This window comes from Cyprinus carpio, chromosome B18 (genome assembly GCF_018340385.1).
Source record: "Cyprinus carpio isolate SPL01 chromosome B18, ASM1834038v1, whole genome shotgun sequence".
Taxonomy (NCBI): Eukaryota; Metazoa; Chordata; class Actinopteri; order Cypriniformes; family Cyprinidae; genus Cyprinus; species Cyprinus carpio.
Genome location: NC_056614.1, coordinates 13,053,575 through 13,078,457, shown reverse-complemented (window position 1 = coordinate 13,078,457; position 24,883 = coordinate 13,053,575). Strand labels below are relative to the sequence as shown.

The window sequence follows — 24,883 nt, the reverse complement described above, 5'->3', positions numbered from 1 at the left end:
TATTATTAGAATATATATTATTATAGACAAAAAAAAATTTATTTTGAATAAATGCAGTTCTTTTTAACCTTTTATTCATCAAATATATTAGACAGCAGAACTGTTTCCAACACTCATAATAAATCAGAATATTAGAATTTCTAAATGATCATGTGATAGACTGGATGAGCTTGAGGACCTCTTTTCTGCTTTAGTAGTATTATAATATGCTGATTTGATGCTCAGGAAACATTTTGATTATTATCAGTGTTGAAAACAGTTGTGCTGCTTAATATCTTTGTGAAAACCATGATAATTTCCCCCCAGGATTCTTTAATGAATATAAAGTTCAGCATTCATTTAAAATACAAATCTTTTGTAACATATTAGATGTCTTTAAATGCCTCTTTTAAACAATTTAATGCATTCTCGCTGAATAAAAGTATTAATTTTTTTTCCAAATGATCTTGCCTCAATCGTTTGAACGAGTAGTGTAAGTGTACAATTTACATATGTACGCAGTTTAGATTTGTCTAAGCAGTTGTGGCCTGGTGTTTTCCTGTGCAGTGGGACATATCACTCCAGAGACGAGAGCACAGACAGTGGCCTGAGCATGAGCAGCTACAGCGTCCCCCGCACTCCTGACGACTTCCTCAACAGCGTGGACGAGATGGAGACAGGTACGCCACAACAAGAATACTCAATGTAACCACACACATGATGTCAGCACATTTTAAGACCAACCGTCTCGCTCTCAGGCGATAGCCTCGGCCCCAGCTCGATGGCAACACAGCCCAGCCGTTTCCCCGACTACCTAGACGCGATCCCGGGCACAGACGTGGACCTGGGCACCCTGGAGGGGGAGAGCATGGCGGTGGAGGGCGAGGAGCTGATGCCCAGCCTGCAGGAAGCCCTGAGCTCCGACATCCTCAACGACATGGAGTCAGTGCTGGCAGCTACCAAGATCGACAAGGAGAACTTTCTAACCTGGCTATAGAGCACCTGGATCCAGCGCTATGCCTTCTCTTCCAACATGCTGAACTGCTGCCTAATCCAATCTGTGAAGGATGAGTAGATGCTTCGAGTTGAGAAAAGAAAGACATTTCACCCTACTGGACAGTTTTTTTTTTTTTTTTTTTTTTTTCATTATCTTCTATTCACTACGTTTGGCCGAATTGGTTTTAAAAGCAGAGGTATTTTAACCTTTGGTCCTTTTGGGCTTCTTTTTGTCTTACGTCTTTTTTTCATGTCTGCATCCTCAAGGCTGGCCCATGAACAGACAAGTATCCACAAGTACCCAAATCTCTTTCACGACTGTACTGCGTGCAAGTATGCGAATGTGAAGATGTGTGCGCGAAGTGTCGTTCCTCCCCTCGCTGGGCGAACAGGGCCGAGAGGGCTCAGAGAGAAATAAAGACAGACGAACCCCGAAATCAACCTACCGCAACCTCCTGTGACTGCAGCTCCCGTCTCAGAACATCCCTGATCTCAGCTCGTTTTTTCCTCGTACAGCAATGAGCCTGAGAAACCAAAAAGCGATGAGGAGGTCGTCTGTATGTGATGGGATTGTGATTGCAAGGTCTAAGTCGTAAGGGTTTTAACGTGTGGCTTCAGTTAAACAAATACTGCTGCTTGGCTGTGCCAGCATATCACACTAGAAACTGTGTAATCAAGTGCCTTCAGACAAAAAAACAAACAAAAAAAACATGTTCCTATGGTTTTTACGCTAGAGATCATAGATCAAATTTGACGTTTGCTTTTACTTACTTCATTAATCAAAGTATATTTCTTTCAAAGGTTTTATAAAAAATATTATGTTGGGAAATAGGGTTTGATTTTTCTTTTCTTTTTCTTTAAAGAACCCTAGCCTCTTTGTGTGTTAGTTTTATTTAAGCCTGATTCTGTTTTCTTGAGGGTTATGGCATTCATGTGTGATCAAAGAACAAATCTGATGTTTTTGCTCTCGTTTGAACAGTTTTATACAGAACAACTATTCTTAGAGCTGCCTTATAGTACATGAACTGATTCACAAAGAACACTAACTAGATATCATTCAGCTATCATTTCCGCAACATCATAATCAACCTGGGGCGGGGCGGGGGGTATTGTTCCGTTTTGTTATCGATATCTTTTTTTATCTTAGGATTGTAGAATCTCAGTCGGTATGTTGTTGCTTACTTGCTTATTTTAGTAAAAATCTCAGATTTTTTTTAAAATCCAAAAGCAATGAACAAAATATCAAGGGCACTTTGATTAATAGACAGACATCTCTGATATGAGCTCCAGTAGAGTCTGTGCCAGTTATGATGATGATGTTTGGTGCCGAGATGGATATCGGGCAGGAAGAGGAAGGTTCTGATATGTTTAGATGGATAGATGAGCATGTCTTGAAGGTTAGTGCTGTAGATTAGCTGTTAGCTTGGATTCGAATTTGGTAACTGTGGGAATGAAATGAAATGAATGAAAGAGTAGACTTTTATGAAAACAATCAGTTATGTTAGTTTCTGTCAGGATTTCCAGGAGGCTTCCAAAGACTTTTTTTTTTTTTAGTAATGAACGACAAAAAAATAATTTATCATACTTTTATGTACATGTAAGACATAAGCTAATGAGAAAAGGTCTAATTGATTTGTGAGGAGATTTCTAATGAAGCAAGATTTGACGGGTCCTCTTGTGCTGGTTCTGATGTCAGTACTAAAGACACATTAGGCAGGTTACCTAGGTTTGCATTATTTCACTAGAACAGAACACTACAGGGCTTTGTCCATTACAAATTTGCTGCAGATGCTTTGAATTCAGTAATATGAATATTTCCTCTTGTTTACAATATATGGATACCTTTACACTACATGATAACTGGCCCATACACTAAATGTGTGTTGTACTGATTTTTTGTTTCTTAACAAAGGTGAAGTTTTATCAGTATAATATCTGTGGTCTGTTGGGGTGAATATACCGCTAAGGTTTATAACGCAATTGCCTCAGTAAGCAAAATTTTTATGGTCAAATTTTCTGATCAAATACAGCAAGCTAGGCCATAGTAATGAAAGTTAGAGGTTACAGAAAAAATTAAAGTGGTGAGAGAAGAAAAAATATAACTATATTTTTGCAAACATAGTATTGATGGCAGACTCTAGTGGGGTACAACAGTGTTGGAGAGAGCAGTGCAACAAAATGTTTTATGAATTGTGGGTACAGTGATGGTATTGCACGTTTCTAGAACATTGACTAAAATGTGTATGTCACTTAAACATGATTTTATGCTTGCTTAGTGTGCAACTGTTCAGAATATATAGTAACTGTTTACTTTTTTTTTTGTAGTGGTAGTACTAATCACACAAGTTAATGGATTGGTATTTAGATTTCTTTTAAATGCACCCAGAATGAATTTATATCCTTTTATTATGATCTCTTTTTTTTTTTTTTTTTTTTTTTTTTAATCAATGTATGTGCATGTACCTTAGAACCTTAAGTTCTGTTACATTATATCTCTTTACATATTACTTTAAAATTGGCCTGGAATAAAGTATATACTTTGGTAGTTACTGTGTTTAATCAGTTCTTTTGTGCATTGTTAGGAAAATGTTTTTTATTGTACATCATGCAGTCCTCACAGTTAAGACTAAATCACTTTATTGGATCACTTTTTCTACCGTACATGATGAAACCAAAATCAACACTTTTCAAACAAATGTAACATGAACTTTTATACAAAAATACTATAAACTTTAAAAGAAAAAGAAAAAAGCCCCTGAACTGTAACCAAATCATTTTTGCCTCTGATATGTCTTTAAGAAGACTTTTACAGGAGCATATTTTAAATGCTATATGTTTAGTCCAAACTCATTAAAATGTCCTGTAGTACACATTGGACTACACTGGACTAGACACACACACACAACAATTTTCCAAGTATTGTTCAAGTATTCACAACTGGAAATGTAAAAGGGAATAACCTACTTAAGACTACAACATAAAATGTTTCAAACCAGACACCGTCTCATATGCATATTAACCACATTAAGGTGAAAACGTTCTCTTCAGATCATGACTAGCTTGTGTTTAAGCCTGTATTTCCTCAACGGCTCCATTTTTAAATGATGGCATCATGTTCCTCACTGCGGGACATTAAATAAATATTAGCTATGTTACATTATTACATATGAACATATATAAAACATGGGATAATACATAACAGAGTGCTACAGTCGGGTTCTGGAAGTAAAAATATCAATCATTTTCTTCATAGGGAAATTCATTTTTAACAACAATTTACAAACCGTTAAAGACAGACTTAGGTAACACTTTATTTTAAGGTGTCCTTGTTACAGTGTACATATACATTTAGGTATGGAATAATATTAATTAACTACAAACCCGATTCCAAAAAAGTTGGGACACTGTACAAATTGTGAATAAAAACAATGTAATGATGTGGAAGTTTCAAATTTCAATATTTTATTCAGAATACAACATAGATGACATATCAAATGTTTAAACTGAGAAAATGTACCATTTTAAGGGAAAAAAAGTTGATTTTAAATTTCATGGCATCAACACATCTCAAAAAAGTTGGGATAAGGCCATGTTTACCACTGTTTTCTGGAAGTATTCCTAAGCCCATGTTGTGATTTCCATTACAGTACATTCCTGTATGTGATCACTGGCATCCAGTATGGTTTTCTGGCCTTGACCCTTACGCACAGAGATTGTTCCAGATTCTCTGAATCTTTGGATGATATTATGCACTGTAGATGATGATAACTTCAACTCTTTGCAATTTTTCTCTGAGAAACTCCTTTCTGATATTGCTCCACTATTTTTCGCCGCAGCATTGGGGGAATTGGTGATCCCATCTTGACTTCTGAGAGACACTGCCACTCACATACCCAATCATGTTGCCAATTGACCTAATAAGTTGCAAATCGGTCCTCCAGCTGTTCCTTATATGTACATTTAACTTTTCCGGCCTCTTATTGCTACCTGTCCCAACTTTTTTTTAGAATGTGTAGCTCTCATGAAATCCAAAATGAGCCAATATTTGGAATGATATTTCAAAATGTCTCACTTTCAACATTTGATGTGTTATCTATATTCTATTGTGAATAAATTAAGTTTATGATATTTGTAAATTATTCCATTCCTTTTTTACTCACAATTTGTACAGTGTCCCAACTTTTTTGGAATCAGGTTTGTACATGTACTTACTATATGTTTAGTGTTAGGATTAGGGTTTGGCTCAGGTTGCAGGTAATTTTATACATAATTAAGTATTATAATAGTAAGTACATGTAACAAGGACACCTTAAAATAAAGTGTTACCATAATAAATTATGCACAATTACATGCAATTAACACTAACCCAACCCTAACCATATAGTAGTTAATTAATATTACTCAGTACTTAAACGTAAAGATGTACACTGTAACAAGGACACCTTAAAATAAAGTGAAACCCAGACCTACTGTGTGCTACGAGCTTGTAAATGTCTTATTGAATTTTGGTGAAAAACTACATTACCCACAATGCTTTACAGACACTCCACCAGAGTAAACGCAAATCCTATACATCATGTAATACATACATACAGGATTTGCATTTACTCTTTGCATATGTATATATGTACAGTATACATATGTATACACACACACACACACACACACACATATATATATATATATATATATATATATATATACAGTATGTGTATATATGTGTGTGTGTGTGTTTATATATATATATATACACACACACACACACAATATTTGTCTCATATATACAGTACCATTTTCAAATACTTTTTTTTTTAATCAAATAAAAGTTTAAGATTTTCACCTTATAGCTGGTTGGTTTGGTATATGGCTCTTAATAACTCTTAACAATAACTTTTTAACAATCCCTATGGGAAAAATTAATTGGAAAAAAAAAATCCGGAACCAGTGTTGTTGAAAATGTGGATGGGCACTAATGCGTTCTTTTGAGAAATAGGAGGTACATGGTTCAAACACTCATCACATCACATATCTGGACATATTTGGATCCACGTTTTTTTTTTTTTTTAAACAAGCAATTAATTAATTGCTCTGATGGTACTCACATGACTCTGTAGCGCACTTCCCGTTGTGAGCAAGCCAACCTATAGCCCAGAGTGACGACCAGTATGATAATAAAGGCCAGCATCATACCGCCAATGAAACTACCCGCATGGAAGCGAGGACCTGCTGTTGGGTTACTAGGAGGAACACCTGTAGTTTAAAAATTTGACTATTAATGCTGATGATGCTATTGGTGAAACTAATGCTGATCTAAAGTAGTGCAATCAATCAGTGCAGAAACTCAGACTGTACCTGTCGATGCAGAAATCAGGCATTTGCTCTCTATTGAGATGTGCTTCACAGACGGTTCAGTTGGGGTGATGGGTTCAGCTTTGGGCAGTAACGTTGAATTGTTGGACATGTTCGATCTAGTCACTGAAGTCTTTCCTTCAGCTGAATGAGCCTGGACAGCTCTCCTGTCTGCATATGGAAAATCCAGATCAGCAAAAGCTTTTTATTTGTTCTTATGTTACAGAAATTACAATAAAAGCCACTAGCAGAGTACTTTTATAGTGTTGCGTAAGATTTTGCTGCAATAGCACACATCTGGTCCAAAACATTGTGAATGCTGTGTTTTCATGGAAAACTTGAGTAAGATGATGTGAGTTAAGAGATTCACATGGCTGTTCTGCTTGTGTATAACTCATCAGTTGTTTACGTGTAGATTGTTTCAAAGCAGTGAGCAGTGAACTGTCTACCTAGACCAGCTGTTATCAGCCAGGGCCTGGAAAAAAAGTATATACTTTGGTAGAAAATGTAAACAGTGAAACATACAGGCCACACCATTAGACTAAATCACTTTATTGGATCATTTTCGCTACCATATATGAAAGCACCTTTCAACAAAACTATAAAGAAAACATAACAAAAATGTCCCCAAACTGTAACCCAAAGATAATCCAATAACGCCTCTGATATAAAGATTTTTACAGGTGCATTTTTTATACACTATAGATTAAAAACTCATTTAAATGTCCTGAAGTACAACTAGATTAGAAAAAAAGAAACACACACACACTGAAAATATACTGAGTTCAGGTATTCTCAACTTGAAATGTGAGCAAACAGGGGACCTCAGCAAAGTTTCATGACAGCCTCAAGATAACTAAAAAATTATTTAAAATAAGACAAAATGAGCATTAAAATAAGCCCCAGATATTTATGCAATTATTTATTTATTTTTATTTAATTATTTTGTGAAGAAGTTAGAAGAAACAGGGTTCGCACTTTCTTAAAAAATCTGAATATATGAGGGAGAATAATTTTAAAAGTGTGATTTGTAGACCTTAAAAAAGCAAATTAATAACATCTAATTCCATGCCAATTGTAAAATGAATATACTTTTTTGCCAAGCTTTAAAATGGACCCTTTTCACAGACTTGACAGATGACCTCACTTGTGTCGAATGAGGAATGTTGTCAAGGATTTTTCTACTGGAGCAAATGGGAACACAAAAAAAAAAAAAAAAAAAAAAAAAACCCACAACTATGACGACTTGCGCTTCTGATAAAATGTGAAAAGGGTCCATATTTTATCAGGTAGAAATTGCGTGTAAAACTCGATTTGAGGGGGCCCAGAAACTATAATGGCAACCCTAAGTTTAAGCTACAAAAACGAGGAGCTAATATGTTGGTGGGTGGGGGTTTGCTATATGCTTTCTAGAGTCCTTTGGCTTGTCGTTTCAAGGCTGTTTCTGAACGGCTGCTTATTAAAATAACTACCGCTCTATCACTGACCCTTGTACAGCCGTCAAGCTTCTCCTCACTATCTGTGGGAAGTAACAAAAAGAGTAATAAGAATAAGTATGAGCAATAGTAAAAGTAATGTTGTTTCGCAGGCACCAGAACTGACAAATCTGGCATCTTTGCCATAAGCCTTGCTTCATTTCGGACTCGGAGTCTGTTGTGCAGCTCCCTCAGGTTTGAGACAGAACCGCAACGTTCCAAACTCTGTGTACACGTATACACAATGGAAGCTTTCGCAATTTCCGTTATATAGCGCGGTTTCACAGAGTTCCTACAAATAAACAACTGAAAAATACTTACCCGATGGCAAAAGCAGACAGGAGTGAATGAAGATGAAACACAAACAGCGGTTCATTTTCTTTACGAATAAACTAAAGTCATAAAGTTCCAAAACTAACCGACAGTCATGAAAGACGGGGAAAAAAAAGCTGTCTTCTGAGTCTGCCCTCATTAACGACGAGTTTATCAAACTGCTTCAGGTGTCATTCAGAGGAACGCGTTATAAATAATGAAATTAGACTTTAATATCCATACAAGTGGCTGACAGCGACTGAAACTGTGGACTATGTGGTCTTTACTTGCGGTTTGGTTTGCACATCTGTCGGTGTGTGTGTGTGAGAGAGAGAGAGAGAGAGAGAGAGAGAGAGAGAGAGAGAGAGAGAGAGAGAGAGAGAGAGAGAGAGAGTGAAGGTGTACTGTAAAAAGCAGGCGCTCGCCCGCATATCTAATATAACATTATTGTCTAAGTTTTGAAAGTAATAATGTCCAAGCAAGTGATTTGAAATTCATTTTATTTTTGCAGAGCATCACAGTCTGGAGGGGAAATCGAAATACATTTACAAAAACTTAAGTGCACCCAGGCACGATCAGTGGAGCCAGAAATCCGATGGCCACGTTTTTGATAAATGATATATTCAATTGTACTTTCTTCGCAAATGGTTTGACTGTTTGTCAAAACAATATCAAAAACAAAAATACTTTGTTTTTTCGAAATTACGGCCACTTAATGTAAGCATCGAGTAAAGGATGAAAGAGTTGCACATCTATCTCCAACATCAGTGTTTTTCACCACAACATGAGGCCCATGCTATGTATTAAGGCAGTAAAAAAAACAAAAAGACAGTTTGGGCACATGTCTGCAGGATGTCCAAAATTGGCACATGGATTTCTTTGAAACAGATTTTACTAAACAGAATTCCATAAAAACATTAGGCCTTTCTGAAAAGCATAAATTCGATATGCATGAAAATGCTTACATGCCCATTTTCACACATACACACACACACAAAAGACTTCGTCACATTTCTGTAATTTACACTGAAAATACAGAACCATGGAAAAACTCTGGCCATGTATTCTACATTACACATCTCATTAGTGAGCTACTCGCTAAAGTGCCAAAGAGAATGAGGGACTGATACTCTAAAACACAGTCATATTGAGGCAAAAGAATGTAATCGGCTGCAGAAAAGGAGGAATTCATTAGTACAAATGACATTTATACAATACAATGTGCACAGAACTGCAAAAACGTGAAGAACATTTTCTGTTGTGGTTGGTTGGTTTTGTTTGAAGTAAAATTATTCGATCTGGGCTCAAATTAGCTGCAGAACTTTGGAATTCAATAATGAACAATCAACATGCAAGCGAATGCTTCTCTTTACTCCGACCTTGGCTGGTGTTCTCACTTTTACCTTACTAGTTACTTCTAGTCGCCAAGGCACAGATGTTGTTTAAGATCATTCCTTGAGTTTGACTGCAGGAAAATAAGGTGATTTTCACTGATCTCTTCCAGACCAGCATAAAACAAAATGATCTGCATTGACGACAAAAAACCATCTACTGCAGCAATGTCTCACTGCATGGAGCCAAACCTCTGGAAGAAAGAGGATCTGCTCATCAGGTAAGTCTTACATCTCATCCAAACCATAGTCCTCTTCAGGGAAGTCTCCCACAGTTACTGAGAGGGGCTTCACGAAGGCGCCATATTTTGGCTCACACTTAAAATAATGTTTCCCATTCACACTAAAATCAAGACAAACATAACGCATCAGTTAGACTTTCTCAGAAGGTTCATGTAAGGGTCACATTAGTCATTTTCAGACACATGCTGGTATTATTCATAAACATAAATAACTTGTGCATGCACTGACCTGCCATCATTCTTCCCCAGCGGCTCATCATATTTCACACCAACCCAGTAGCCTGGTTTGAAATCTACTGTACCTGAAAACAAAGAAAGCATTTAAGCCTCACTGAATATCGTTGGAAAACACAGGAATAAAAATATGTGACCCTGGACCACAAAACCAGTCTTAAGTGTCAATTTTTTAAAATAGAGATTTATACATCACCTGAAAGCTGAATAAATAAGCTTTCCATTGATGTACGGTTTATTAGGATCGGACAATATTTGGCCGAGATACAACTATTTGAAAATCTGGAATCTGAGGGTGCAAAAACATAAAATACTGAGAAAATCGCCTTTAAAGTTTTCCAAATGAAGTCTTAGCTATGCATATTCCTAATCAAAAAATAAAAGTTTTTATATATTTACATTAGAAAATTTACTAAATATCTTCATGGAACATGATCTTTACTTAATTTCCTAATGCTTTTTGGCATAAAAGAAAAATTGATAATTTTGAACCATACAATGTCTTTTTGGCTATTGCTAAAAATATACCCCAGCGACTTAAGACTGGTTTTGTGCTCCAGGGCCACATATGGGAAAAAAAAAACAAAACAAAACAAAAGACCCAGGTCAGGATGGCGTGTAAGAAGTTCACTGAGTTAACTGCCTTCTGAAAAGCATCACGCACAATTTAAATCTATATCAAAATTAGATGTAAACTGATTATATTAATTACTTTTCTTTTCATTATTACAAGTGCATGCAACATTCAAGTGGTAAATCAGAGCAGCAGATGCGATTAAACCAGGTCATGTAAACAGCACAAACAAAGCCTTAATCTGAGAGGTATTATATGAAAATGAGGGTAAGCTTACCAACAAACATAACAGTGCCAATCTTGGTAGGTTGCCCAGGAACTTGAACTTTGCAGCGGTTCCCAACAGCAATGGATTCAGCAGCCGCCTTCTCTTCCTCTTCTTTCTTAGCAAGAGCCTCTTCTTGCTTGGCCCTGTTTTCCTCATTAAATCGACCTAACTTCATATTCTTCTTGAAGTTCCGTATCGAGTCTGACAAAAAAGAAAAGTTGGATTATTTGCTTACATTAATTATAAAAGCACTTATTATATGTACAATCAAAATCAACCATTTGTACTTCTACTTACTGAAACACTTGTACCTCACTGTCTAACACAGTGAAACTATTTTTATTTAAATTTTTAATCAAAATGTTAAAACCTGCCCCTTTCTTACAACTGACGCAAGCTCACATTTAATCGATCTGCCTCCATCCAATCAACAACCAATTGATAGAACCCTGTTCTAAATTTTTTCCCCATTTTCAAAAGTCCATTTAACTCAGATGTACGTCACAATAAGGAAGACATGACATGTCTCTATTTAAATTTCTTTTGGAGGTTACCGTAAATCACAGCTCAACTATTTGTACAGTCACTATAAGTTGCTATAAATTAAATCACTCAACAAATGTGTAGCAGGCTGAAATTTGATTATTAAAGATATTTGGATTACCTGCCCTTTTTTCATAGGCTTCATCAGAGATCTCAAATTTCTCAACCTTTGACAAATCAGTGAACTCCCCGCTTTGCGTACCACTGCAGTCTGTCACCTGCACAGAAAACAACACTAAAACATAAAAATTCCATCTTTATTAATGCTACATATGAACAAATTTAATTAAAACTTTTTAAGACCTTTTTAATACCACCTTATATGAAATTTAAGACCTAATCCTGTAATGGAAACACATTATGTTACATACATATGTAATATTTAATGTGTTTAATGTAAAAAGAAAACAAAATATAATCGGTGTCATAAATTATATTTATTACTATGATATACTGTGAACTTTTCATATCAGCAGACAATATTCCATACAGAATATCCCCACAAACGTACTGCATCACCAAGATTTTTGGTGGTGTAAACAATTTATTCTGAAGCAATATTTTCAGTGTTTCATCAGCCTTTACATACTTAAATCTGCATTTCTTTTTTTTAACCTTTACAAAGATCTTTTTCAACCTTTTTTAAATTTATGCATCATCTTTCATGTCAAGTTATTACGATTGATCAAATTCAATATACACTACAGGGCTGTTACCAATCAGATTAAATAATTTACACTGCAAAATTACAACTGCATTAATGTTATGAGATTGATGTTTTAAATACATTTTTGGATATACAAATAAGAAATGTTGGGGTGGGTGCATACTTTTAAACACACTTAATCACTAGTAGATGGTGGTAAGTCACTTAATGAGTGAGTCATTGAGTCATTCAACTGATTCGTTCAAAACACGGAATCATTCAGTAACAAAACACAGCAGAGTGTTGCTTTGAGAATGTTTAATACTTCTGCTGTGATCTTTGTTTGGAACTATTTTCGTTGTAGAAATAGAACAAAAACTGTAAATATTGTCTCTAAAATGTAAGTAACAATAACTACCTGACTACTTTACTTGTCAATGTGACATTTGCAATTGTTTAATTATTCAACAAAATAGCTCCCTTGTCAAGATGTTACTTAACTATATCATATTATGAATAAACATTTCGATTTTTTTTTGTGTGTGTGCTGTTACGCTCATTTGTTTTGAAGTCTCTCACAAAGAGACAGACAGCATGAGCCTCAACAGCGTGACCTTGATACCAGAAATACATTATCAATCGCTGTTTACACTGAATGTAATAAAATCTGAATCATTATTGCGTTTCAATGATGGTTATTTTTTTGTCACTTAAATTTTAGTCAGGCTATTTGTCTGGTTAGGTAAGTAAAAAAAAAAAATAAAAAAAATTAAACAAACTAGAAGGCTGGTCAGCTAGCTGTAGCTAGACCTATATTTTTATTATTATTGTTATTATTATTGAGAACATTATATAAAAAAAAGAAGGTAGTTCTGTCTGATGATGCAGTAACTACCACGGGGAAAGAAAAAAATCTTTGGTCTGTTCAATGTGTGACCAAAAATATTTAAGACCTATTGAATCTGAATTTAAGACATTTAAAGACTTTTTAAGGCCTTTTATTAGGAAATTGTTAAGACATTTTAAGACTTTTTAAGGACCAGTGGACACCCTGTGTTATCAAAATAGTGGAATTCTGAAGCTCTAGAAATCATCATCTCACATTGCTTAAATTTTGTCATGTCACTTGTTTTCTGTGTAGCTGGGGTGTCAGAAAAATTCAATACCCACATGTATTCTGCAGTCATCATCCACATGATAGGAGCCGAGCAGCGCTTCATTGTTGTCTAGCTTCTGTAAGAACTTGTCTGAAGTGCTAAATAGCTCAAGGTCCATAAAGGCAGCTGGGGTGCCCACAATCAGCTCCAGTTTACTCTGAAAAACAAACATACAAATTAAACTATTAAATAAACTATAGCATCAATATGATTCCAAAAAGACCCTCACAGTTTGATGACCTGTGATGTTATACACAAAAAATATAGAAAAATTAGCTGGTTTCCACTGTTGGGCCAAAAGCGTGCGTGCTAGTGTGTGCCAAGGCCAGTCGTGTTTCCACTGTCACTTCCGGAGCTTGATCGTGCCTAGTCGGTGCTTCCTCGGGGCCAACGGCCCGGGTTTTTTTGCCCCCCCAACAAAAACCTTGGGCCAAAGCGGGCCAGCTGGGGCTAGAGGAGTGGTCATGAACAAAGGTGGAGTTTCTCCGCGTCTGGAGAGCATCAGCGCCACGGATCATTTCAGAAAGCCACAGCTATAACACCACCATTAAAAACTTTTTAAAATAAGTTGATATAAAAACACACTATAAGTAATAAAATAACCATACAAATAACTTGATCCGATATGGATTATAATCACCATACAAGGTCAGAAATATTTATAAGCGATGCAAAACACTATGCACGCTAGCCATTAACGTCACCACTTGAAGAAATCAGAGCTCAGCTTCATATACTGTATATCACAATCGTGTATTTATTTAGTAACATATTTTATCTGTCATAAGTCTCGTCTCGAGTTTAGCTCCGCGTAGCCTATGTCATTAAAATATAATAATGTTTTTTGTTCGGGACCTTTTATAAAAATATAGAAATTTTAATTCTTTCTAAATGTGATGTATGTGACCACAAATAAACAGAAACCCACTTTGAATGAATAGCAGGCTATGTTCATAATGCTTTATTTCTGTGTGACTAATCTTAAATCCTGATAAATTAATTCATTATGATCAATGTATCACTTATTATAGTAAAACACCGATGCTTTTGGATTAAAAAACTAAATAAAGCATGCAAATAAATGGCCGGTTTTATGTTCGTTTTGTAATCACGCTAGTTCACAAAACGAACATGATAAAACCGGCCGTTTGTTGACTTAGGCTACGTTCAAACTGCAGGGCTTAATGCTCAATTCCGATTTTTTGAAAAAATTTGATTTTTTTGCAAGGCCGTTCACAATTTCAATTAAATGCCACCTTTTGTGATCTCCTGTGTGAACGTGAAATGACCCAGAAGTGACCCGCATGCACAGAAGAGTACTCCACGGCCAACGACGTCACTCGTTGTTTGCGGAAGTAGCTAACGTTAAACATGGATGTCAACAACAGTGTAGGCAACAGCGGAGCTCTTTTTGCAATATTAAAGTTATTTTCCCAACGGAGCCAGCACAAATACAATCTTCTCGTTTTAAGAAGAAAATTAAAAAGGAGGAGGAGAGCAAGGTTTTTGGCCATGGCGTTTTGTGGAGCAGTGTTAGCAACGTCGGTACAGAGAAACGTGTGGGTGCGGAGTCGCAGCCAGGAGTGTTGGGATACTGATGTGAGTGGCTTCTATCTTCTCGTTCCCGCCTACTTCAATGCAGAATTATGACGTTTGTAGCGTATCAATGACGTACGGGTCGGATACATGTGGCCTGGCCGTTCAGACGGAGGTCGCATTTCAAAAGATCGCATACGTATCGGATTCAGGACCACAAGTGGCCTGGGTCACATTTGAAAAGATCGGATCTGTGTCGTTCAGACTGTCATGAAAAGATCAGATACAGGTCGCATAGAGGCAAAAAAATCGGAATTGGGTCGTTTCAGCCTGCAGTGTGAACGTAGCCTTATTGTGACTTATTTCTTATTAGTTTTCTGATAAATTCTGTTTGTTGGTGAAATGATGGATTTGCATTAGGGGTGTAAATCGGATGGTTTGTCACGATACCGTATCAATTCTCATACCCAGCGATACGATATTTGCCGATACCTCCAATTTCTACGATACGATTACAATTCAATACAGAAGTATATCGATTGATACATTGATATTATACAACTACATTTTTATTAACTCACAAATGCAACCAAAATAATTAACATGAACATTTATCTGAAATTTTCACATTGTGTGCCTCAATTGGGAGATTCAACAACAACAAAAACTAAGCCTACACAATTTTTTTTATATAATAAAGAAAATAAACAATTGGACAAACAATTCTTGTTGCTACTATGGGCTCAGTGCAAAAAAATCTTTTCTACAGGTAACCAAATTAATAAATACAATACAACAAAGACACAAGTTCAATAAACTTTAAAACAGTTAAATAAACTGCTTTTCAGGTTTTTCAGCTCAGTCTAAAATTATTTTTTAAGGTACGCTACAGAAATGTAATAATCAAATGTAAATAACTGCATAGTCTTCACTGTTTAAAAGTAAAAATAGATTAATCATTTTTGATGTTACAAAGGTTATTTAGTCAGAAGCAGTGAGCACTTGTATTTTTCTTTGACAGCATTAGATTTATTATTAGTTTGTTTTTACTTTAAGCAGCAAGCACGGATTTAATATACACATGCCTGTTCTTTCTGAACTGTTAACATTAAAACATATGCCTAATCGACTGGGTTTACTAGGATATTCTCCAAAACGCGCATTTAGATGTAATTATGTATTTATTGATCCATGCACAAAAAAGCGGAAGATAGCTCAATTTAGTATTCGCGCATGTGGCTGTCTGTGTGCGTGCACGCGCTTCAGATGTGTGCGGTGAAAACTTCTCACACAGCGCTTGACTGTTCCACAAACAATCCCGAGCATCTTTTATGCTCACCTTGTGCCTTTGGCAGTCCTTATACCGAGTCCTGATCCGTGAGTTTGACATAGACGGACATTATGTGAAAATGTAGACAGTGCCAAATAAGCTGCCTATTTATATTACAGATATCGATATTTTACTTGTGCCATCGATGCATCGTATCGTCAGACATCATATCGATCCATATCGATGAATCATTACACCCCTAGTTTGCATGACGTTGCTCCTGAGAGGTGTGTAAAGGGCGGGTTTTAGTGAAGCACAGCAGAGCTTCTGGCACGACGGTGGAAACTCAGCGCTATTTTGGCCTGGTGCTACAGGTCCGGGGCTATTAGCACCGCCCGGCCCATTTAAAGCACTGGCTCACACTGGCCTGACAGTGGAAAAGCGGCTATTGTACCTTCATGTGTACCAGAGCTTGTCACGTGGGCAATAACTTTAAAGCCTAATTGTGCACCTTACTTACCCCTAAATGGTTCAAAGAAGTTAATTAAGGGTTCATATTAAACCTCAGCAGTACTAATATTCATATTTTAGATTTTGATGTATAAAATCATTTTTTAAGGGTACTGACACAGTGACCATCTCTTGTACAACTTTTTTCTTGCACATTTAGTCTGACTATATTCAATCAGCATATATATATATATATATATAAAATAAATAACTCTTTCAAAACTTTCACATTTCCCAGAAAAACTTTGTTACTCGCAAAATAATTCCGTTCCCTCAAGAAACTTTGCCTTCACTTTCAAAATTTGCAGTGGAAATAATATGAAATGGTACGAAACTCTGTTTCATAGATTTTGCAAACAAATCCAACATGTTTTGGAGAAATTTAAGTTTCGTATAGTTTTTTGGGGGAATGCAATACTTTTATGAGAGAAGACACAGTTTCCTAGGGGACTGCGATTTTTTTTTTTTTTTTTTTTTTTTGTGAGTAGACAAAAGCATTGAAATATAATTTTTACACCTTTTTTTTTTTATTTTTAACACATCATGTCCCTTTAGGGGCTCCATATTACAGAGCCACAAATGCTGTTATTCTGATAAAGAAATATCATGCAACAGTGATGTCATGCCTGTGATTTGACCATATTTCCACAATCTGTCCCTAGGGTCCAGCTGACCCCACTGGAAATTTCCTTCATTTTTAAAAAGGGTTCCCTTCATCTCAGGGGCATGAGACTCTGTGACTTTTCCTAAATAAGGCTGGATTTGGTTGTTCTAAAGGTGTGTAAAAAATGAATAGATATAAAATTACAGTTTAATGTCCTTGGGGACAGATTGAAAATGAATGACCCCACATTGAAAATGAATGGGAGAAGTGGGGGAAATTTTTTTTTTTTTTTTTTCATATTGTTTGTCAAATTTAAAAAAAATCCAGTATAAATCTGAAAATTTCTACATTTAAATAAAGGTCTGGCCCTAGAGCATAAGTGCAAAGTGGAACAAACTTTCTATCTCAACACAAATAAATGTGTGCGACTGCAACAGAAAGCATTTTTTATAGAAATTGGCACAGGCTATAAAATCAACAAATCTGGCATAAATCTGAAAAATTTCCATACATAAAAGGACTGATACTAGAGCACAAATGCAACATGGAACAAGCATGTTCACTTAAATAAAATGAATAAAAATAAAATAATAATAATAATAATAATAATATACATAATACATTAAAATATATAATAATATATGTATGTATGTATGTATGATGTTGTTTTTTTTTTATTTATGTATTTATTTATTAACACATGATAAGTAAAAATTGATAGCCTGAATGCACTGTAAGTCGCTTTGGATAAAAGTGTCTGCTAAATGCATACATTTTTAATTATATATATATATTTCCTTAAGCGGTCGCTCTGTAAAAGTTTGGGATCTGACCCCAAGGACCAAAAACGTAAACCCTACTAAAGGACCGATTTAGGGTTAAATAAGACACTACACCCAGCTCTTTTACAGTTTTACAAGAAAATAAATAGCATAACATGTCCTAGATATCACGGGTCATTTTTAGAAAACAAAGCTGCACATACTCAATTCTGCAACAGACAATATAACATGTAGTGTAATATCTGACATATATCATGTCTGGCTATTTGACAATAGTATATGAGCCGCACCTTAAACTCTGCGATCGTTATTCCTCGGTTGAATCTCCGGTTCGCCTCGAAGTCGCTGACGGTGCTGGTGACCCGCACGGACACGGTGGGGTTGGTGATGACTGTCACGCTCCCGTCCATCTTCCGTTACTAACCGAGCTCTGGTGCTGCTGGTTCGGTCGAGCTGAAAATCAAATGGTGTGTTTGGTATTCATGCAGCAAAACACAGATGCGCGCAGAACAGTTATTTTGTCATTTTGTATTTCACTTAAGGTTTAATGTTTGCTATCTTGCTGGTTGCTATGGCTAGCCAGTATTTACATGCACTCACGTGACAAGCTCTCACTTTATTAACTGCTTCAGCAAGCTGTTAGCACGTTCACTTCTCACCAGTTACACGCGATCCGATATTTTAAGGGCCGTATTCAGAATTCAAACCAACAAAACCGTGTATCTTCCTCGTGTTTCAGCTCCTAAGAAAAGCTCTTCCGTCAAAGCCAACACCACGAGATTCTGGAAGCTTCTAACCACCCACATTGACCTTTGAGCCAATAAAAATTGGCAATTGGGCGGGACCTTGGATTCAACCAATAGGAAAACGTTATCAGGCTTTCAGTGGGCGGGACAAAACGTACTCTGTCGAATCGGGCTGTTCAGTGCTACGGTTATTATCCAATCACTATTCATTTTGTTGAAGCAGACCGCTCCCAGAGATGCATGATAAACACATGCTTGCAGTACTGAATGTATTCCACACGATGCTGCTAGAGTTTCAGAAACGCCTCAATAAAGCTCAAAACACACGACAGGAAATTCATTCAGAAATTGCTAGTAAATGTCACAAAAAACGTTTAGTTTTGCAGTAGGAATATTACTATTATTTAATGGGCCTGAGCTAACATGAACTAAAATGAAAAGTTGTGTTTTTAATAACTAATGTTAATCAAATTAATAAGTATACTGTAAAAAGAAATGTATCAATCATTATTAATTGTTTAAACTAAGTTTAGCTAATTGGACCTTACTGGACCCATTTTGAAATAGGTTTGAAGCTTAAATAATTTAAATACACATTGAGTGTATAGAAATATATACAACAGGATAACCAAGGCACATTTAACTCTCTCTGCAGTGGCAAATAAAGTAATTCTGAAAACTGCTACTCATCTTGACTGCAAAACATGACTGGTTATGTTAAAAGGCAAGTGTGCACAGGCAGAAGATCAAAGGGCTAGGGGGTTATTGGCTGAGGGGATAGAAAGTTGTAGGATGGGGGTGACAGACTATAGCCTGATCTCCTGCCTTCCTGAAAACAAAGTTTACATTCTTGCAAAGGGATGAGATGGAGGTACAGAGCTCTGCCTCATCTCATTCTGTCCATCTGCTTCCAGGTGTGCGTGTCCTCTTTCACATTTAAACCCTTACTCTCCCTGTCCATCCAGCATGCAAAGTTTTGAAACACACACACACACACACACACACACACACACACACACACACACAATGTTGGTTTCATTATATAACTCAGGACATCTCACAACATCTGTTGTCTCAGGTGAAGTCTCCTATAGACACTAAACCAAATCAGTCGTGAAACATCAAATATGGTTTATGTCAAAATTTGACCTTCAAATTGATCAAAGACTTCCAGACATGCTTGGGGTCATTACAGTAAGTTTCATAATTTGGAGTGTGTTCGGTAGGCCTATAGATAGATAGATAGATAGATAGATAGATAGATAGATAGATAGATAGATAGATAGATAGATATTGACACAATAGATTTAACAAACTTTTAAAGAAATTCCAGTCTCTAAAAATAACCTTCATACTCATTGAAGTTTTTAGGATTGTATGAAATTTTGCATACAACTTGACAATATGTTGTTGGATGGAATAAAAAAAATGTAATCAAATTATGTCTTATTAAATCTTCACGTCCCCATTGAGTTTGAAAGCAGTTAAATGCACTAACAAAAACTTGTGAGGCTTGTGTATTGTTTGTTTCTCAATGGGAGACAAATGTGGTTTGGATAAGAAGGATTGCACAATGGTAATGAAGGAGCCAGATTGAAATGCAGCAGGCCTGTGGCGGTGGATGTCTAGATGGGGGAGGTTGACGAAGCGCAGGGGCGTGACGCGTCGCTCTGCAGCAGCGCTCACTCGCCTGCGGGAGAATGGGAGAGAGACACAGAAAGGGAGGGAGGAGGAACTTGAAAGAAAAAAGTTAAAATAAATGGCTTCCTTGTCTTTGGAGTCCACAGAACAAACTGAAAACGGCCCGAAGGAGTCCACGCAAGAGGAAGCCAAAGTGAAAGAGGAGATTGATCCGGACGAAGTTTCGGAACAACTGCTCCAAAGCTTCCAGAACGCGGCGCTCAGTTTTTCCACCGATCAAGTCGCGTGTCTGTGCGAAGCGCTCCTGCAAGCGGGCAATGTGGATCGCCTGTGGAGATTCCTCTCCACCATCCCTCCTTCGGCCGATCTGCTACGTGGCAACGAGACCCTACTGAAGGCCCAGGCTCTGGTTGCTTTCCACCGGGAGGAGTTCAACAAGTTGTACGCCATCCTGGACAGTCATGACTTCCACCCGAATAACCATGGGTTCCTTCAAGACCTCTACTTGAAGGCGCGCTACAAGGAGGCTGAGACGTCCCGGGGTCGCAGTCTGGGCGCCGTGGATAAATATCGACTGCGCAAAAAGTTTCCTTTGCCCAAAACTATTTGGGACGGAGAGGAGACGGTGTACTGCTTCAAGGAGAAGTCGCGCAATGCTCTCAAGGAGTGTTATTTGATCAACAGGTATCCCACCCCGGTCGAGAAGAAGAATTTAGCCAAAGTCACCGGACTTTCTTTGACTCAAGTCAGCAACTGGTTCAAGAATCGCCGGCAGAGGGACCGGACCCCCTCCGGTACCAACAGCAAAAGGTAAGCGCATTGTATCAAGTATGTGAACAGTGATTTGTCTCAGGCCCGAGAGAAACATTCTCGAGTCAAACTGAGAGAAGAGAGCAGTAAACAAACCACTATTGTGTGCGAGGTTTACACTAGAACGAGTGTGTAAACTAAACACCTTGACAGATTCTGAACAGATTGCCCTGTCTGGTGTAGGCTGTTACACTCACAGTAGGAACTCTTCATTAAAGGCCTAGTGGGTCGCAGATGATAGGTTATTTTATTTAATAAACCCTTGAGCATATAGGAAACTTTTTATTTTTTTTTTAGTTTGCGCACAGATGGGAGATACAGACGTGAAAAACTTAAATATTTGGTCAATATTTGCCATGCATTCTAATTGTTAAATGAAGTGTCTGACAAGTGAAAATGACAAGGAGGTCTAAAACATGGCTGAAAGCATGTTGCTTTGTTGTGAAATGTGAGATAGGGGCGCCAGGAGTGGCTCCAGTTTCCTGAACTGCACCACAATGTCTTTCTGTAGGCCAGGGCAGAGAGGACATTGGTTAAAAAAAAGCTTCATTAAGATGTAAGAGTAGTACTTGGGAGAGGTAAGCCACACTAGAAATTTCTTTGTATTAGAATTTCTTATTAGAAATATATCAGAGAGCGTAGGTTTTTGTGTGTGTTTTCCCCCATTCAATTTAATGAAATTATATATTTTAAAACATGTTTATTACCACTGCAGCACAACTTGAATCTGCTGCCCCCATTATATATATAATTGCAATTTTGTTAGGAATATAATACTTAGGGAAATGTTGTTAAAATTGTTTATCTGCATAAAAAGAGAAACTTGCTATGTTCACACAATTATCACAAATATTTTGGAAAGGTTTTTATCAAATATAATTACGTTAAATGTAGTTAACTTCGATTTGGTTCATGAGGCATGAATTAATGGAGCCAAAATATCTAAATGTTATTATGATATCAATTATGCTTGTTCCCAAAAGCACATGGATGCCTATTGTGTGTATTTTCATCAGCAAGATATAATAAAATGGAAAAATGCAATTAAATTTTCTAGTATATGTTTTTATTGATCTAACATACATTTCTAAAACATTATGCGTCAGATGTTAGAACAATATTCAGCAGCCGTTAATAATGTACATGTATGTTTTTTTTCTGTAATTTGCTCACTGAAGCACATGCACATGGTGACAGGTTGGCTAAATTTAAGAATTAATTTTAATGTTTGCAACTACAAGAGTGTCAGTGACCATATGTGCTGCAAGTTAGCTGGTTTCTGTTGAACCACAAGCTTCACTGGGTCTGGTTTGTAAATAATTTAGGTTTCTCTATTGAAAGAGCTGTCAAAAATGTTTTGGATGATTGATGGTAGACATTCATGGAGACTACATTTAGAATTTTGACCAAATGTTTCTGTCTTTTCTTTAGTGAATCTGATGGAAACCACAGTACAGAAGATGAAGCCAGCAAGGGAGATCTGGATGATATTGCTGACAAACCTGCTGCTCAAGAGACAGGCAGCTCAAATGCTTCTCTTATATCACTCTCTGGGGCTCCTTGCAGTACTGGTCAGCTTATTCTCAACAGCACCGGGGGATTCCTTACAAGCTCTCATCCACTGCTGCTCAATGGGAGCCCTATACTCTCAGGGGCAGGAACGGGGGTCATCATCAATGGGCTGACACTGAGCGATGGCCACACAGTCACTCTCAGTCCTGTTACAGCTAATGCACCATTGCTACTAAATGGAGCTCAAGTAATCCCCAAAGATGACCGGGGCATCAATGATATAGAGGCCCAAGGCAGCCTGCCCACTGTGGTTCTGAATCCCCAAGCCAGTCTAACTAACACAATACCTCTCTCGCTCAGCGAGGATGCAAAAACAGCCAGCAGCAACGTCTCTCCATTGGATTTCATCAGTCTTCCAGAGGCCTTGAAGAATCCAGATAACACTCAGTCACTGCTTACAAACTCAGTGACCTCACCCATCATCTCTACTTCTGTCATCTCTCCCACATCTCTTTCTTCGGTGGCACTGGTCCCAAATAGTATTCCTGCATCAACAACTGGCTCCATGAGTTCAGTCATCTCCAGTCCCATGGTGCCACTACTGCCCACACAGCCACCTGAAATTGTTGTAATAGGAAAAGCCGAGTCTCAGTCACCAATTCGCAGCTCCATCTCTAGCACTCAGGTGCTGTCTTTACCCCAGGTGGTTCCATCAATACAGGGCATTCCAGTTTCTCAACTGATGCAGCATCCATCTGGGGCCACAGTGTCATCCTGCCCCCAGCTTGTTCCAGTCTCCCCGGTCAATTCACAGTTACCCCAAGTCCCTATTCCTCATTTTCAGACACAGACCTTGCACATTGGTCCAAGATTTGCACAAGCACACCCCCAAAATGGCTCGAACACATTAAGCACCAGTAGTGCTTTATCACTCCCCCAGATGGCTGATGGGCAGATTACACAAGTGCTTACACCTCAGCTAGGAGACGAATCTACTTCACATACCCTTCCACAAATACAGACCTCCATGGGAACACAAGTCATTCCCATCTCCTCGCCGACTCAAGTTGTGCCCATATCCCAAACCAAAGACTCGGGCCAACCTCAGCTGGTCCCCCTGTCACTGCCCCAACTTATGCCTGTGTCATCCATTGCGGGAACTCCAACTGGAACCCTGTCCTTTCCTCAGGTGGTCCCAGGAACACCATCTCTCTCCATTCCGTCCCCTGGAGGTGCTTTCCAGATTCTGACCTCTGGATCTGGAACAGGATTGAGTGTTGCCCAAGGACCAATACGCCTTAGTCCAATAGGGCCTCCTCAGAGTGTCCCTACTGGTACCATCCCAGGTGTTCAGCTTCTCAACTCTGGGGTGATTCAGTTACCTTCTGCCTCTCCAGGTAGGTCACAAAAATAATTTCATCAGGAGTGGAAAACAGTTGTTTGTTTGGTTCTGAAATGCATTTATTCTGTTTTTTTTTTGTCTCCAGGCAACATCCTACTAGCAGGTGGCATTGGGGGCAGCCCCATCCTAAGTGTTCAAAATGGCAAACTCATCCTCACTATCCCAGCTGGTATCCAGTTCGCCAGCATGCCTGTCAAGTCCGTCCCAGACAATTTGGTCTCAAATACCCTTGATCCTCAAACCTCACCTGTACATCCACTTGAAAATCAACCAGCACCTTCACTCACTGCTCTAACCTCAAATTCACTACAATCATCTCCTTTGGGGTTTGTTGGCTCCTCTACACTTTACTGCAGCCCTGAGCCAGGAACAATTGCCAACCCAACCCCAGGAGCCTCTCCTGACACCCCAGACTCTTCTAGCACTCCCACTCCTACAAGTGTCCTACAATTCCAGCAGACCCTTAGCCCTGATAGCATGCTCCCACTCAGTCCAATATGTAGCGGTGTGGCAACTGGCCACCAACTCTCCCAGCTAGCCTGGAGCCCTGTCCCGCTGTCCTCCTCTGCTGGTCTGACATTATTTGACATGCGTGGGAAAGGAGATCTTCCAGAGGACCCTGCTTTGTTAGGATTGCCAGGAGGAGAATCCCTACTGTTGGGCACTCCTCCTCCAGGCGAAGATGTAGAGAGAGATTCTCAACTGGATGAGGTGGAGGACATGGATGGGGACTCGAAAATTCTGACACAACTTCAGTCTGTCCCTGTGGATGATGATCTGGGTTTGTAATCACTAATGCTTCTGACAAACTACTAGATGCAGTTAATGTTAAATCTCAAACTGCAAGACTTGCATTTGACCGTGTCCCAGAAGTGCGAGGAACTATGATTTATGACCTCAGAGG

At 37.9% G+C, this 24,883-nt stretch overlaps 4 protein-coding genes across 7 annotated transcripts in view; 2 read left to right on the top strand and 2 right to left on the bottom strand.

Annotated features, from left to right (window-relative positions):
• The window catches only part of LOC109073035 (transcriptional coactivator YAP1-like), a 31,795-nt gene extending 28,760 nt beyond the window's left edge, over positions 1-3,035 (top strand). For both annotated transcript variants that reach the window (XM_042743906.1, XM_042743905.1), the window contains 2 exons: positions 547-659; positions 738-3,035. In XM_042743906.1, coding sequence (XP_042599840.1) covers positions 547-659; positions 738-976 — 352 coding nt within the window. In that variant the 3' untranslated portion in view covers positions 977-3,035. The remainder of the gene's footprint in view (positions 1-546; positions 660-737) is intronic.
• A 356-nt stretch (positions 3,036-3,391) lies between these two features.
• tmem123 (transmembrane protein 123) lies at positions 3,392-8,357 on the bottom strand. Its single transcript, XM_019089225.2, has 4 exons — positions 8,121-8,357; positions 6,328-6,495; positions 6,078-6,225; positions 3,392-4,097 (listed from the first exon to the last, which is right to left on the bottom strand). Exons 1-4 carry the CDS (start codon positions 8,269-8,271, stop codon positions 4,073-4,075), a joined length of 492 nt encoding a protein of 163 aa, XP_018944770.1. The 5' UTR covers positions 8,272-8,357; the 3' UTR covers positions 3,392-4,072.
• A 237-nt stretch (positions 8,358-8,594) lies between these two features.
• On the bottom strand, positions 8,595-18,685 carry LOC109073039 (tubulin-folding cofactor B). Of its 3 annotated transcripts, none has more exons than XM_042743904.1 (7): positions 18,528-18,685; positions 18,159-18,321; positions 13,180-13,323; positions 11,485-11,581; positions 10,830-11,021; positions 9,974-10,046; positions 8,595-9,845 (listed from the first exon to the last, which is right to left on the bottom strand). In XM_042743904.1, exons 2-7 carry the CDS (start codon positions 18,276-18,278, stop codon positions 9,731-9,733), a joined length of 741 nt encoding a protein of 246 aa, XP_042599838.1. In that variant the 5' UTR covers positions 18,279-18,321; positions 18,528-18,685; the 3' UTR covers positions 8,595-9,730. The 3 variants fall into 3 exon arrangements, with proteins under 3 accessions (XP_042599838.1, XP_042599837.1, XP_042599836.1); XM_042743903.1 differs by having other exon boundaries at positions 18,469-18,672; XM_042743902.1 differs by having other exon boundaries at positions 18,484-18,672.
• A 1,534-nt stretch (positions 18,686-20,219) lies between these two features.
• LOC109073036 (homeobox protein SIX5-like) lies at positions 20,220-24,883 on the top strand. The gene is made up of 3 exons (XM_019089220.2): positions 20,220-21,065; positions 22,497-23,974; positions 24,065-24,883. Exons 1-3 carry the CDS (start codon positions 20,374-20,376, stop codon positions 24,766-24,768), a joined length of 2,874 nt encoding a protein of 957 aa, XP_018944765.1. The 5' UTR covers positions 20,220-20,373; the 3' UTR covers positions 24,769-24,883.

Coding starts and splice junctions, on each gene's coding strand:
- LOC109073036 (XM_019089220.2), top strand. CDS start 20,374: ATGGCTTCCTTGTCTTTGGAGTCCACAGAACAAACTGAAAACGGCCCG. Junction 21,066..22,496: donor TCCGGTACCAACAGCAAAAG/GTAAGCGCATTG, acceptor TCTTTTCTTTAG/TGAATCTGATGGAAACCACA. Junction 23,975..24,064: donor GTTACCTTCTGCCTCTCCAG/GTAGGTCACAAA, acceptor TTTTGTCTCCAG/GCAACATCCTACTAGCAGGT.
- LOC109073039 (XM_042743904.1), bottom strand. CDS start 18,278: ATGGACGGGAGCGTGACAGTCATCACCAACCCCACCGTGTCCGTGCGG. Junction 11,582..13,179: donor ATGATGACTGCAGAATACAT/GTGGGTATTGAA, acceptor TTTTCTGTGCAG/GTGACAGACTGCAGTGGTAC. Junction 10,047..10,829: donor TGGCACTGTTATGTTTGTTG/GTAAGCTTACCC, acceptor CTTTGTTTTCAG/GTACAGTAGATTTCAAACCA.
- tmem123 (XM_019089225.2), bottom strand. CDS start 8,271: ATGAGGGCAGACTCAGAAGACAGCTTTTTTTTCCCCGTCTTTCATGAC. Junction 6,496..8,120: donor CTGTCTGCTTTTGCCATCGG/GTAAGTATTTTT, acceptor TTCCATATGCAG/ACAGGAGAGCTGTCCAGGCT. Junction 6,226..6,327: donor CCTGATTTCTGCATCGACAG/GTACAGTCTGAG, acceptor TTTAAACTACAG/GTGTTCCTCCTAGTAACCCA.